This window comes from Phaenicophaeus curvirostris, chromosome 14 (genome assembly GCF_032191515.1).
Source record: "Phaenicophaeus curvirostris isolate KB17595 chromosome 14, BPBGC_Pcur_1.0, whole genome shotgun sequence".
Taxonomy (NCBI): Eukaryota; Metazoa; Chordata; class Aves; order Cuculiformes; family Cuculidae; genus Phaenicophaeus; species Phaenicophaeus curvirostris.
In genome coordinates, this window is record NC_091405.1 from 18,823,690 (window position 1) to 18,839,842 (window position 16,153).

General features: G+C 37.1%; 1 protein-coding gene across 1 annotated transcript in view; it reads left to right on the plus strand.

The window, feature by feature from the left end:
• LOC138726807 (transcription initiation factor TFIID subunit 4-like) overlaps window positions 1–16,153 on the plus strand; it is a 125,995-nt gene that overhangs the window by 2,739 nt on the left and 107,103 nt on the right. Inside the window, exons 2-7 of the mRNA XM_069868818.1 lie at window positions 1,298–1,470; window positions 8,224–8,361; window positions 9,096–9,323; window positions 10,199–10,321; window positions 11,072–11,161; window positions 12,802–13,059. Coding sequence (XP_069724919.1) covers window positions 1,298–1,470; window positions 8,224–8,361; window positions 9,096–9,323; window positions 10,199–10,321; window positions 11,072–11,161; window positions 12,802–13,059 — 1,010 coding nt within the window. The remainder of the gene's footprint in view (window positions 1–1,297; window positions 1,471–8,223; window positions 8,362–9,095; window positions 9,324–10,198; window positions 10,322–11,071; window positions 11,162–12,801; window positions 13,060–16,153) is intronic.

Genomic DNA, 16,153 nt, shown 5'->3' on the forward strand with positions numbered 1-16,153 from the left:
GGCGGTTACGTCTGCAGCTTTTATTGAAACTCTGTGGCATGTGTTGCAATTGTTTTGTCCATTCCATTCAATTTTTTTTTATTGAGAAGGAGTTTTAGAAAACTAGAAGATAAATTAACAGAACACCCGTGAATCAGTGTGGTGCAAACAGAGCATGTGTTTTTTAATGTATGGTAGGCATTATCCTATGAGGACTTTTAGATAAGCTTCACCACACAATCAGGGAAGTGATGCCTGTTTGGCCAGTTGGCAACATGCTCATTTTTGTGTGTCCAGATGGTTTGGGAATGGCAAGTACCAAATACAGAGTTCTCTACAATTTTGGTGCTTGAAGGGCTGGTGAATCTAAAACAATGTCCTTTATTCCTTTTCTTTTTTTTTTTCTTTTCTTTTCTTTAAAACTTCCCACCCCAACTCTTTTAAAAATGACTCTCTGTTGTTTGAAAGAGTTAGGAGTGTGTCTTTGAGAGGTAGTCTTTGCTGTAGCTCTCTGCCTTTTACCGTAAAGCTTGGCGTGGTTGGCAGGGAGCATCTCATTATTGGTACTGCCTTTCACTCATGTTCATCCTGAGGCTGGAGTTTGTCTTTCTGTGTCAGACACTGAAAGAAAGACTTTCTTGATATTGAGTACTTCTGAAATTTTTTGCTTGCTTGATATAATACAATTCAAATTTCTTTACCTTCATGATACGTTGCAAACTGTGTCCAATTACTGAAGTGTCTTTTTTTCCTAGGAAGCTAAAAATTAGAAGCAAACGTAAGATTTTACTGGTTTTATTTGCCCTTGAAAAGTTAAAAAATATAGGTGAAGTAATTTGCACAAACGAGTAAGTTGCGGAAACAATGCCCACTGACTTTATGAAGAGAATAAAAGTTGATTTCCTAGATCCTCTTGTTTTTTGGTTCTCCAGTAGCTACAGGCAAGACGTTTTTCTATTAATAGACAAATTGTATCCCACATTGTATCCTATCTAGGTTAAATTATTAAAAAGTATTCTGGAACTAACTTGGAAATTCCTGTAAAATAATCTGGCTGGGGAGCTGCTTCTTAATTCTGAGAGATCCAGGGGAAGCACGACATGCGCTGTCTGAATTGGGTGTTAGTTTTTATCCGCTAGTAGGGCTCCTTTTCTCCTTTGAAATAAAATCTCACTTTACACGAGAATGAAAAAAAAAGTTACAACATAATGAAAAAAGTACGGTGCTATGTGTTGTGTTTATTCTGTATTGTGTGGTTAAATAGTCCTTTATGTGTTATTCTTCACGTTATTCTTTATTGTTCCTTCGTTCTCATCAGGCATGGTCTTGGTGCGCACGGACGCTGGGCAGCTTGTGATGGTGCCTCAGCAGGCTCTGGCGCAGGCGCAGATGCAGGCTCAGGTGCAAACGCAGGGACAGGGTCCCACCAGCATTTCACCGAGACTTTCAGTGCCCACAACTGGTCCAGTTTTCCGCCTGTCAACAACTCAGGTAAGCCTGACTTGATTTCAGCTTTACTTTTATACACGATGTTTTCCTCTCTCTTACACATCATTAGCCCCTATGTTTTTGCAAATATGTTTTCCTCTCCTTTTTTTTGTTGTGAAAGCAAGAAATACTCAAGTGTAGCTTATTTTCTGAAGCCTAGGAATTTTCTTTGTATTTAAGAAAAAAACCTACTTTGTAGAGACTCTCAAGGACTTTTTCAGGCTGAGATCACTGGAGGCTTAAAGGCTCAGTCTTATCAAGAACTGGTTGGACTGTATGCCACTGGTTCTGAAAGCACCGTGTTCCTCTGAATCAGGAGCATGGTGAAATCCCAGGGCACTGGGTGGGTGCACAGGGTAGCTAGATTTTCCTAGAAAGCAGAAAAGAAAAAGCTAAGCACGTTCCGTAGTAGGATTTACAAGAATTAACTTTTCTAATATACTGCATTCCAGAGAAAGGTTTGATTCCTTTGATTCACCTCTGGCTATGGTCTGTCTACACTTCAAGTTTTGTCCGTTATGCCTACGTTTTCTTTTTTTTTTAATATGGATTGACAGGTTAGTGTGCTTTCCTACCCCAAACTCTTCAGTGGAGTGTGTTTATTTCAACTCAGAAGTGATCTCTTTTCAAGGTGTATTGCTTTATAGATTACTTTGTAGGCTGCATTGGTTTAAAATTTTATAGGGAGGTTGGTCAGCTTCAGGCTCTGGGACTAGAGCTGAGTTATGATACTGAAATGTAAAGGCAAATATCTTTGGATGTTAGTACAGGGCAGCTGTGCCATAATAATCGTGGAGTTTCAGATAGCTTTATGAAAGGTTTTTGTCTGCAGAAGTGGCAAGTGATTCCTTGTAGAAAGAGGTGAGGAGGGTATCTTCATATTTTTTTAGTTGATTGTTGTATAGGTTGCATGAAAGAACTTAAACATGTATTTCCTGATGTTTAACCCTCGATTGCCATCCCAGTAATGCTTGGTGCATTACACCATATTTATAGTCTAAAAGATCATGAAATTTAATTCAAAACCAAAAACAATGGTAAACTTCTTGGAAGAGAAGGAAGCCAGCATAAAATTGGACGCTTGAAAAGAAATTGCTAACATGTGGCAATCTAAAGCACAGAGTAGCCAACTAGAATGAAGGATTTAGAGATGAGTGTTGCTGGGACGATTGTATCTCAGTGGAATGGAAAGGCATAAATAAAAGCCTGGAAACACTTAAAGAACTTTATGCTCTCAGAAAAGAGATAAGTGCAGTATTGGATGGAATTCGTAAAAGAACTCTTCACAGAAAAGGCAGCTACATAATGTTTGAATTTATGATATCTGGAAGCATAAGAAGACTTGTAGAAGCCTTCAAAGATAAATGTATTTCAGGAAAAATAAACACAGAGGTAAACCTGTGTTAATGTTCACATTTTTTGACTAGTTTGATGACAACAGAAATCCAGACAAGTTCTTCTTTTCAGTTTGTCTGTCTTTGGTTGTTTGGGTCTTTCTTTGTAAATAAGTACAATCTCTGCTTTAGTAGTGACTGCAAGGGACTGTATAGCGCGCTTTAGCAATGGATCCTGGGGCAAGTGCACAGCATGAATGCAAAACAGAAGTTGTGGGGTGGGACTGTACCAAAACTATGATCTCAGTCTGTTAAAATGAGTTTGGTTTGAGCTCTGTTTCATACTCTTAGTTTTCATGTATCTTTAACTGCTGTGGCCAGCACACAGATTTAAAATTCAGAGTGGAAACTTACATAACAAATTAGATATTAATAAATTGTTTGTAGTTTGAAAGCATTTGAGGAATACACCTTTATTGTACATAGAATCTTAGGAAGTAGACAAAAAAGTGGACCTACTGCTTGGTTTTGTGTGTTCAGTCTTTATTTGAAGGCTGGAGTTCGGATCCCAAAGTCAGCTTGAAGATGTGTGCACAGCAGATGTTGGGAGTTGATCGTCTTGGCCGCAGGCAGCTGTTCTCTAGTTGTATGAAGCAGTTAAAGTTGCAGGAAGTATGTTATCTGACTTGCTGGATTTATATAACAATAAACCTATGAGGATCCTGCACGTTCTTGTGTTTGTTGAGATACCTAAAATCTGGAAGGGTTTGAGTATTAGAAAGATGTAAGAGCTTTTGTGCCGAGTTCTGCCCAAGTAAATACCCCACTGTGTTATACGTATTCCTTGACACTTGTCAGTGCTAATAAGCTGGTTGAGAACAGAGGAAACCAGCAAGGCCTTGGGAATGATAAATGTCTTGCAGGATGCAGCAGTTTGATTATTTTAGTGTGGCAGGATTAGAATCATGGTCTTGTAGCTTGTCAGGATTTGTCTCCTTTGACAGATCTTTGTGGCAGCTGTACAAACTTTACTGCATGATTTCTTTATTTGTTGTGATTAACAAGAATAAGAAATAATTAAAAATTAATCTTGTCTTGGGGAGAAGCACATTGACCTTCCACGACTATGTATGTGGGCTGCAGACTCTGCCTATGCTTTGTATATGTTTGACCTTAAAACTAGATTGTAAAGGTTTAAATTCTAAAGATTTGTCATATCAGAGCTAGATGCCAGACTTCTATTTCATCAGGTAGATGCTTTATAAACATAAACTATTCATTTATTTGTGGAGGAATGTCCAATGACAAATATTGTGCTAAGATTTTAGAAGTGATCACAGAATTGTTTGGGTTGGAAAAGACCTTTAAGATCTTCGGGTCTAACTGTAAACCAAAGGCTGCCAAGTCCACCACTGAACCGTGTCCGTAAGCGCCACATCCACAGATCTGTCAGTTACTTGCTTGAGTAGTCATTATAATTAATCAAAAAAATGATCAAGTTCTAAAAACCAGGGAATTGTGTGTACTGAAAAATAATTTTTCAGATTGTGACTATAAATTCATCTTCTTGTTGCAGCTGCTGGAGGCTTGACTTTTTAAAATGAGTATCCTATGTTTTACATGCAAGTACTCAATCTTACAGGAGATGATAATAGTTTTGGATTCATTAGAAAGTGCACTTTTTTGTACTGTGAATACATTTTCAGTGGTAACATGCTTGTTTGAAAAAATGTATTTAATGAAATAAAAACGATTTGGATGTTTAAAGCAAACAGTGGTTTGTGGTAAGTGTATGTAATTTAAATTGAACCATTTTTTCCTTCGTGATTTTAGTTACAGTTCTTGATTCATATTAATTTAGCTGAATATTAAGAAGTGATTAATGGTGCCAAAAATTTTATCTGTAGTGGGATCTCAGTTAAGGTACAGGATTTTCAGGAAACAAGTTGTAATTTTATGGAACTTCAGTTTGTTTGGAATCCTTGTATTACAAGCAGGACAATTAAGCATCGGGTTGCATTACTGTATTCTTTAGGAGTAGTAAGTAAATTCAAAAATCTTTTAAAACTGATTATTTAGATTGCATTAAATGTTTGCCTCCGAATCTTGTTTTGAAGCTTATACTTGTGAAATTAGGAAAAATAGGTAGGTGCTGCCATCTAGTTTTACTTTGGTGAGTTTCTTTTGTTTACCTACGGTTTTCATTTGTACAGTTTATTGCTTGTCAGGCTTTTAAAGCAGACTTTGTTTGCTGGTTTCGGTATCTTAATACCCAGTTGGTTTTACATTCATAACCAAAAAGCAAAAAATAAGCTACTTATTTTAAATTATTTTTAGTGAAAAATATTTTGTTTTCCATTATTAAGTTGCTTTGTATATTTTTAGCAATCAGAAAAGGAAGTATAAAATTATAGGTAAAGTTTGGTGGTTTAGTCCAAATATTTAAGCACATAAGTGGGCTACTTAACAATTCTTATGCCACAAAAACATTTACCAGTCACTTGAGGTTTCTTTTCATTGCATAAATAGTCCAATTAATACACATGGATGTATTTTTAAAACCATGACAATTCATTTCTAGCTTTGTTTTTTCTTGCGTTAGGCATTTTTCCAACTTCTACTCTTCAGAATTTCAAATTCATCGTATAAACTTTATGGACGTGTTTTCTGTGTCTATTTTCTGTTAAGTTTCACTTTACGATGCTTTATTAAAATGAAAAAACAAAGTCTTTTGAACTTATGACAAGTGCTGAATCGCCTGCTCTGGAAGTGGTGATATTTTGCCGTGAAATCAGTGACACAGACAACAGCAGCTTGGTCTTTGCCATCACACGTGATGCTGAGAGCGGTTCTAACTTGGCTGAAGTTTCACGAGCTGTTCTTGCTAAAGCAGAGCCTTTAAAATCCGAGCTAGTTCTGATAATATGCTATGCCTGTGTTTTCAGCAGGGTTTGTATTTTTATGACATCTTTTAATTTTGGTTACTTTTTCTTACTTATTGAGCTCTCTCTTTTTTTTTTTACTGTTTTTCACACCATTTCTGCTTCTCTGACCAATGCTTATTTTGCTTAAAATTTCTGAAAAAAAAAATACGACAAATATTTGTTGTTGCCTGAGGCGCGTTGTTGCCTGCTCTGACCAAATAAGCTGTTCTATACTATTTATTTTGTGTAGACAGTTTTTTGGCTTCTTGTGCAGTATTCTGGAGGAGACATTTGTGTTAGAAGGGCAGGTAGGTTGAAAGGCTGGAGAAGGTGCGAAATGTGTGGTCTTGGCTGTGCTTTAACCACAAAACCATTTTCCTTCCTTTTCTTCATAGTGAGTGAATCTTTTGTGTATAAGCAGATGATCAGTTCTTACTACTTCCAAATTCTATTGTTTACATTTTCATAGCATTAACATATCTTTTAAAATCTCTAAGAAAACACTCAGTCTGAGTACAAGGGAAAAACCTCTTCAACATTACTTTCATAGATTTAGGAAATGTAAAAATATGTGATGCTTTTAATAAAATAATACAGTTTTTGAAAATCTATTCCTTACTAAGTCTGTCATGGTAATTTGGGAATTTAATAGCATCACAGCAAACCTTAGCTCTTTTTCTTTAAAGAACATCATAAATTCTTTTAGATTGTTCCAGTAGGATCTTGACGCATTGGGTTATGATTTTTTTATATAATGTTGATAATTTGTGTTTTCTTTTTGATGGATTTCTCATGAGATCTGTTTACAGTTTTCCTTTCCCACCAAACACAGCTATTTATTTCTAAATAGTTTTTAGCAGTTCTTCTTGAAGTATTTGTATCGGGAGTCCTTATAGAGTCTTTTGGCAACCTGTAGCTATCATTTGAAGATCATTTTCATGATAACTAAGAATTTCTCTAGGCTAGTTCCTTGTTGTGTTTGACATCTGCTCATTTCATTCTTATCTTTTGAACAATTATGGGGTTTGGAACCATGTCTGTCGACAGTTGTGTTAACTTTGTTTGCAGTTCTTTTGTAGCAGGGCTTTGTCTTCCTATCCAGCACATTAATAGACTTTACTGCCTTTTTGTATCAAGGGCTTTTGTCACCTATTGAGCTTTAAAACAGGGTGAATTTAGTCTTCATGTTGCAATTTGCTCCTGTTCTGTTTGGAAGGGACCTCAAAGCCCATCCAGTTGCACCCCCTGCCACGGGCAGGGACACCTCCCACTGGATCAGGGGCTCCAAGCCCCATCCAACCTGGCCTTGAACCCCTCCAGGGATGGGGCAGCCACCACTGCTCTGGGCAACCTGGCCCCACCCTCACAGCAAAACATTTCTTCCTAAGATCTACTCTCAATCCTCCCCTCTTTCAGCTTAAAACTACCCCCTCCCTCATCCTATCCCTGCAGTCTCTGATAAAGAAAGAATACGCAGTTTTGCTTTGAAGTAGATTCCTGTGATGGAATGTGTGGTGGATCAAATATATTCCTGTGATGGTTCTCAGCATTTGGTAGCTGAGAAAAAGTTCTCTAGCTGTTGGTCTGAGTTGTGTATGTGTTGATATCTGGCCTCAGATCTTTCCTGGGACTGAGCAGCTTCCAGAAGTTTGCCTGGTTACCTGCTTGCTTTGTAAATCCTCACCTCTTGGAGCACTTACTGACAGGAAGGGGGCAGATCACAGAGGCATACTGAATTTTTAGGTCATAAACACGAATTTTAAACAAATTAATAAGATACGGCATTTACGGTGCTTATTTATTTGTTTTTAAATGCAAACATTCATCATGTAAATATAGTTTCATTTAGCCAGTGTTTCAAGGAAATCAAAGCAAGTGATCTTCTTTCCAATGGAGAAAAGAGGTATGGTATTTCAAATGAGAAAAAGCTTCTATGATCCTTCTTCCAAAACCCCAGCTGGTTCTACCTATTCACGATGGTGTTGTTTATTGCCTCGAGGCTGTCTCAGTATGAAAGACGTCCCTAGTCAAGATTTTAAAAATCTTGAAAGCTATCCCAACAAAACAAGGTTTTGTTCAGATGTCAGGTATATTCTTTTATTTTTTCCCTTTTTTTCCCCCAAGTACAGAAGACTGGTATCCAGTAGCTGATGTTGCTGGACTGATTGGTAAGAAATGCCTGGGGCTTGGAAGGCCTGCCTGGGCCTTTGTTCCTTTTGGAGATCTCATAAGTATACTGGATATTCTTTGAAGAAGCATTTTATGTAGGTTTAATAGACAATGTAAAATCTAAAATAAGTAGTTCTTTATGAAAATATTAATTATGGAGACATAAAATATAAATCAAGGAAAATTAGTTTTATCTTGTGAGAAACAATATTGTCCATGATTTATTACTCCAGCCATTTAGAGCATTTGGTTTTGTTTATTATTAAAAAGTCTCAGTAATCAAGTTACTAGGGAGAAAAACATTAAAATGCTTATTTTTTCTTTATCAGCAACCAACGTCTGTAGCCACATCTACTGTCCGCCTGGGACTCCCAGTGCAAGCCAAAGTTGTTCAGTCAACTGCTGCCCCTGTCAGCGCGACGTCTGCGGTGACCCTGCCAGGAAGCTCTATTCTTTCACACACCACCGTGAGTAGCAAGAACATAAAAAGCAAAGGATGGATGAGAAAAAGGGTGTTTGTAATTACCTGTTATTTTCGAAAGTGAATTTTAATGTTCTTATGTTTGCTTTTGCTGCAAACGTGATCCCAGAAATTAATAATGAATGTTTAGTCAGACTGTTATGCAGGTGCTGAATGATAGCCTAGCTCTTGTTTTCTGCAGTTTTGCAGAATCACAGAGTTTTTTTAGGCTGGAAAAGACCTTTCCAATTGTTGACTCCAACGTCACACTGCCAGCCCCAGCACTAAGCCATGTCTCTCAGCACCACATTCACATGGCTTTTAAATACCTCCAGGGATGGTGACCCCACCGTAGTTTGGGGGTTGTATTGATTCATTTTTATGACCACAGATCATTGGAGATTGACTTCTTTATATTAAGGGCCAAATTTGCAGAAAGCTGTTCCTGAAGTCACATCTTCATGCGATTTAAACGACTGGATGATAGAAACTTTTTTTTAGTGGTACATTTATTTTTTAAATGAGCTTTAAATGAGGACTTTCACTGTTCAGTAAAGGGTGACAAAATTATGATTATAATACGTAAACGGGTTTATTTTGTTAGTGGGGTGTATTTGTAAGGAAACAAGTGGGTGTATTTGAAAGGGAATAAATTTCTTGTCAGACTTCAAAGAACTTTATGGCTGAGTAAAGGAATTGAAAGATGGTAATTACCTGTCTTTTCAATATAAAATTTAACAGGTATCAGTAGCTACAACGAATGCTCAAAATCTATTCAAGACAACAGTAGCAACTGGAACATCAGCTTCTCAACAGCCCGCAGTAATTACTGGTGGACAGACTCAAGCTTCAGCACAAAACCAGGGTCAGCCTCGGCTGCCACTTCCCCCTCACACAGCAGCGCAAGTACCAGCACAGCCCCAGGTCATCCCGAGCTCTCCTGTACCCGGCACTACAGTAGTATCACAAGTAAGTTTTGAAATACTAGATAGTTCATTTTCTAGAACATTTTATGAACTTACTGGGTGTATTCAGAAACAGAACCTTTTCTTCATGCAACCGCGGTTCTTGTGATGGAACAGGTACTTTTACAAACAAGAAACCCTTCCCCTCGTTTCAACTAAATGGGATTCAAATTCAGAGGAGGAGGAAGAACACTGTTGGTCAGCTTTCCCATCCTGCCATGGATGTGTCAGTAGTGAAAGAACTTGTCTGTTTCTGTAGGCAGAACAATCAGGCCTTCAGGCTATGGACTTCGTTATTATAGTGCTGGGACTCAAAACTGTGGTTACACTAAAGTGTAATGTTTCTGTTTCTCAGAGTAATTACACCATATAAAGACAATGGCTTGAAAAAAGTAAAGCATCTGCTTTTCTACTGATGATATGGTGTTGTTTTAAGACTATTTCTAATTTGATTTGGTTTTGTAGCCACTGTGTGCAAGAATATACCAAATCAATAATTTAACAAATTAAGGTAGCTTGGGGAATATTGTACATTGTGTATTGGGCATCTGGAAGAAGAATGCATCTCCCACAACTTGGGTTACGTATCACATTTAAGGTTATTTTTATCAAAACTGTGTATATGATATTAAAAGCTTTTCTTTAATTGGTTTTCTTTTTGTTAGTATGTGTAAGATATGATGTTCAGTTACATCAAGAGGTGAAGAAAATGTCAGTTAACTAGCAGCAATAGTAAAACAGCTGCAGAAGTATTTCAAATGTGTCCTGCCTGAATTAGACCAATCTCATCATTTTCTGTTTTAACAGTGATGAGAGCGTGCATTAATCCTGATGGAAAAATAACCTGGGTCTGATATTTGTTTTCTTTGGCTTTTGCAGGAAATGCAAGAGAATGTGAAAAAATGCAAAAACTTTTTAGCTACCCTTATAAAACTTGCTTCTCATAATTCACCATCTCCAGAAACATCCCGTAATGTGAAAGCTCTGGTTCAAGATTTGTTGGTAAGCGTTTAGTTACCTTTCATTTTCTGTTAAGGTTGTTATTTACATGTACTGAAGACTACTGAGCTGATCTTGTTTATGGAAGGTTGTTTTGGTTTCTTTGTTCTTATTTTATATCAGTCCAAGAAAGCTAATGAATATTTTTCTTAGAACCTGAGGTTGTAACTTATGGTGCTTTAGAAGCGTTATAAAATACATCTGGGTTATAGAGTTCTCCTGTGTTAACTACTGAATGCGTGTTTCATATAAGTGTATATTTTGTGAGTATACATGTATATATACATATACATACATATTTATCTGTGTGAAACTTTTATATGTGTGCTTTTTATATATGCATATGCTTTAAATGTATAGTTTTACATATGCACATCCACGTGTTCAATGAAGTTAAAGTGAACCTTCACAGTTGGTTTTGGAATTAAGTAAAGATATCACTGTCTAAGCGTTAGGAAGAGAATGGAAACCCAAAGAGACTTTGAGAGTGGGATTTCTTTGTGTCTGAAATTGTGCATCCCCGGGGGAGCTCCCTGTGTTCCGAGTGATGTGTTACATATATAAATTAGTTCTTGATAGAAGGATTTTATAGATACAGAGGAGTTGAGGGATTTCAGCTTTGGAAGTTCTTCTTGATGTGGTAGTCTATTTAGCTAGACGTATATACGTGTATATTATGTGAAAAAAAAAAACCCTAATCCACAACTAAACAATGGAACTGAATTGTTGATGCTTTTTTCCTTCCCCTTGAAGGATGCAAAGATTGATCCAGAAGAATTTACAGGCCGCCTTCAATCAGAACTCAAATCATCTCCTCAGCCATATCTTGTTCCTTTCCTTAAGGTATTGTGAATATTGTTTAGATAAATTTATTTCAATGCAAATGTAGTACATAAAGTACAGGAGGGAGACCTCGTGTGTTTGGGGCTTGGTTTAAGTTTGAGAAAAAACTGTTTGTCATCTAGAGCTGGTCAGGAGTTTACTGCTTCAGTAGCCCTGAGATAAAATGTTTTGGTAATTAAATTTACATAAAAAACCCTGTCACTTCCCAGCCTGGAGATCATTCTTTGTCTGTTCTGTAGTGATCCTTTATTGTTATAATGCTTAATACTTTTCTGTGGTGGTAGGTCATTGTTTGTGAAGAAGCACAGCATTCACATTTAGAAGAGTCACGAGTTATTTCTGTATGGAGTGTTTCAAGTGATTTAATAAGCTTTTCTTATATTGTTTTTGTAATCTCCGCTTGAGTCATTGATAACTTTCAGTGCATGTGTAATGGTGATGATGAAAAGCTGAACTAGATGATGCTGTTGAAATACTTGATAGGCTGATCCTGCTTGTAATCTGGAACTTATCTGTAATGCAAGTCCTAATGTGATACCAAATGGATTTATTGTTGAGTCCTAAGTTAGTATACTTTGGGATAACTAACTTGTAATTGATTCTTTCACATCAGCTACAATAGCTTCCATATGTGAAATTATATACATACACACAAAGCATGTTTAATTATGCCCCAATGAAACCGCACTATAATTTTGAAAGCATTTTTCTTCTAGTCCAAAACTTCTCTCTTTAGGGTGGATTTCCCCTCTTTCTCTCCAACTTTTCCTCACAACTCTCTCCCTCTGCTTCTGCGTTTTCAAGTTATCATTAACCCCTATTTCTGTCTTTTCCTGCTTTTATACTGCAGTCACTTCTAGCATCATGATAAGTTTTAACTTGTTTCTTTTCTTTGAAGTCCTTTCTTGGCAACAGGCATTCAGTTTTAAAATAAATAGTAGAAGTTTAGAAAGGACTGTAGCTTGGGCTAAACACTGTTGTGTTCTACAGCTGCCTGAGGGGAGTACTTCAAAAGAACTCTACTACCACTTAAAAAGCAAAAAGTTTGTTCATGAAGGTACAGTACAGCCTTGTAGAACTGTGGTTTTTTTTTAGTTGAACGGGTCTCGACGTGAAGCATACAATAGTACACTTTTCTAATCCAGTCAGGATACATTAGACCTGTAAGAATACAGTAAACAGCTATTGCTGTAGGGCATCAACAGTTAAATCATCTTGTTCTAGGGACTGGGGCATATCAGGAGAAATAAATTGGCGCAGTTTACTTCTTCTAGCATGCAAAGGGAATAAGGTTGTTAGTGCGGTTCTGCTTTTCCTATTTACATTTTTTGCCCTTCCGAAGACCTAAGTTACAAGTTCTAGATAGTCTTGAGAAGGGGAGTGTTACGTTTTATTGCTGTGGTGGAATTGGGGCACATCAGCATCTACAGGGTTGCTAAATCCAAATAGAAAGCTTAATAAAAGTGTAAACTGAATTTTTCTCGTAGATAATATCTTCAGTCATATTTCTTTTTGACTAATAGTTGGGTAGTAATATCATACAGAAAGCTGCATTCTTTTAACTATGTTTACAGGAATTTAAAAATAATTTTTATCAACTTGCTAAATGTGGTATTTCATAGATTTTCTTCTGTTTTTAGAAAAGTCTACCTGCCTTGAGACAATCGTTACTGAATAGTCAGCATTCAGTTTTGCAAGGACAGCCGTCTCAGCAGTCACTTCAGCAAACCAAGCTATCACAAGTTATACCTCAATCTGCCTCTGGAAGCATTTCCTCTGTTGTCACAACGCAGACAATAGGAATAAGGCAACCAAACAACATTTGCACAGTGTCTGTATCAAATACAGTGCAACCTCCTCAGGTTAAGGTGGTACAGTCAAATCAGAGTTCTCAACTGGTAGGTACTGTACTATAAAAGAGAATTTCTTAACAAACTAATACCAGTTTTCAATGTTACTTTATTTCAGCTTGTTTGTATGTATCATTTTCTGTGATCTTCAGTAGTACCTCATTTTATGGCAGTTCATATGTATGTTCCACCTTTGTGCTCAACCATTACTTTAGGTAACATTATTAACACAGCTTGAGTTTAAGAAGGTACCCTCTTGGCCGTTTTGTCTGGAATGCAGTTGTTACATGAGCGCAGTGAAATTTGTGTTTATTACAAATGTAGATCAGAAGGTTTTTCAAGACTTACAGGCAAGACCGTAGTTTTTAGTGTAGCTGAAATGACTGCTACATTTTCAAAAGGCAGTAAACAGTGTGGAGCAAAACTATGCTTAATACTGTTCCTGTTCTACAAAATATTTAGGGGAGATTGAGTACATTAAAAAGCTATAATTTATTTGCTTTATCGCACAACTGGCTTTGTGTATTTGCTTTTGATTTACCAGTAATTAGTTAACAGAGCCAAACATTTCATTAATCAAGCATTTCTTAAAGGCCTTCAGATTAGTTCTAGACAGACAGAAGCAGCATCAGACAGTAAGAGTTTCTACCGCAACCACCATCAGCTCAGGTGTCAGGCAGAAAACCCACTGGCATCTCTGTCACACTAATTGTTCCTAAGAATTGCTTTTTTTGTGGTGACAGTGATCACCCTCTTCACATTTCTTAGTGCTCCCCGAAATCAGAGCACAGCAAAGAGCTGCTGGCCATCTTGCCTGGGACTTGTCTGGGAAAGGAGAAGATTACAGCTGGCTTGCCTAAGGGTGGCCAGCGCTGATGGAGGAAACTGGCTGAGCTCCAGATTTTCCAAGCCTGAAGCTCACTGGAACGCATTCCAGCTGGCTTTGCAGACTGTCCAGCTGCAGAAGGGCAGGCCTGTTTTCCGATATAGATCCTTCCATACCAGTTTACAGGAGCCTAGGTTCTTCAAAAATACAGAGAATCTGCTAGTTGTTCCTTTCTTTTGACTTTGCTGTTTTACCAGGGGGTCAGAAGTGTTGGTACTTCTTCCAGTTGTGTTGAGGTGTCTTGCAGTGTAGGAATTGTGTGCTCTGTTCAGCATGTGATGTAGGTTGTGCAGAGGAGACCTTAGCATTCAGATGTATAGCGCTGGTAGAGATGAAAGAGGAGATTATTCTACTAATCTGTTTTGTGAAGTGTTGGAATTGGGTTCCAAAACTATGGAGAAGCTGTGCTCTAAAGAGCTGGATAGTGCTGTTCTGGTAACTACTTCTAGCTAGGGAAAAGGGGACTAATCTTAGGCTAATATTTTATTGATGGGACACTAATGAGATAAGGCAGCAATCAATTTTTTTAATTGTTCTAAGTGCAATGTTCGAAGTTTGTCTAAATTGTCATTCTTGGGGGGCAGGAGCTGTACACAACCTAACATATGGAGACGTGACCTGTCTTGTTCTGGGTGTTACCGCAAATAAAATTTCTATGGATAAGAGAGGTGTCCTTTATTAAAGGTGTTGAAGTTGTAAGTGGATTGATGAGTGCTGGAGATTGATTTGCACTCAATATATAGCATGGACACTGCATCGTAAGGAGAAATTAGTCTTTGAGGTTGAAGCCCATTATTAAATTTAAATGATAAAGAAACAGTAAGAAATTCAAAATGATTCATCCTAATTAAAACAAATTTAATTATATGCAAAGCAATATAAAGATCCATGCAGGTCTAGGATTAGGGAGGATGTATAGAGACAGAGCTGAACTGTTGTTGCTGTAGTAAACCATGCACAGTGTCCAGAGGGGAGATCTTGCTGTCTTAAGTTCCATTAGAATAGTGTTTGCTAATACATCTACTAATGCTTTTCCATAGTGGTTGGAGGCTCCTGGAAGGTGTGATAGAGTAATGGAGTTTGGAAACAAGATATAATGACAAAATGAACATTATGTTCTATAGGGATGTTCTGCTTTGTTTTTTATTCTCTGCTGAAGTCTTTACTGACATCAGTTTTCTGTTGTTGAATGATGCTACATGATTTAATGATTCACAGGAAATAATTTTCTTTTTGTCCTGTGTGCAAGACGCCTTAGAAATGGAAGAGTACGAGATGGCTGTTTTCATAAAAGGAGTTGTTTCTATTAATGAACTAATAAAGATTGGCTGGCTAATTTGGAATTTGGTGTGCAATAAAATTTAAATGAAAATCGCTGTCAAGCAGTAGAAGTTTTGGCTCCATTAGCAGGAACAAAGTGTATACTTAACAAATTCTATGCCTGTTTGAAATATGGCCCAGTAGTTTTCTGAGTTATTACTGTGGACTTTACGTTCAGAATTTTGTGGGCTGTACCTTAATATAAGGAGGATATTGGCAATGAACATCGTTTGGAAACTGGTAACAGAGAACGGCAGTTAAAGGACAGACCTGAAAGCAAAGACTAAAAGAAAAGCTTAAGAGAATTAAACATGCATAACTTGTGCAGTCTAAGAGAGTATAAATACGAGTAACAGGATATAATAAGGCAAAATAGGATTTAGACAGGATATAAGGCAAAATATCCTTGCAGTAAGACAGATTATTGGATGGTAGATCAGACTCCCAAATGCAGTGATAAAAAAAACATCATTGAAAACATCCAAGTTCAGACTGTAGGGAGAATTGTATAAAAAAAAATTGGGGAGCAACTGGGACAAATGATCCGGTGGCTTTTGGTTTGATTTTTCTTCATTGTTTCTTTGAAAATGTGTACTCAATGGAACAATATTATTGTCTTATTAACTGTGAAAAATACATGCTGAGCTTCAAAAAAGTCAATTTTTTTTTATTTGGGAGGAAAAATAATTAATTGTGCGAATTTTGAGGCACTGTTGAAAAATTGTAACTTACTATTGCAGCCTGGTAAACAACGGTAAATATGAATTCTGGGCCCATAAAAGCATGAACATTGTAAGTTAATGCTGCCAGATTACATGATAGCTGAGGTTTGATATGACATTTATCTTCAGGAGTGAGTAGACTGATAAATCACAAGTGGCATAGCCACAAGTGAGTTAGCAAGTGTTTACTCATGAGTGAAGATAAATGTCATAT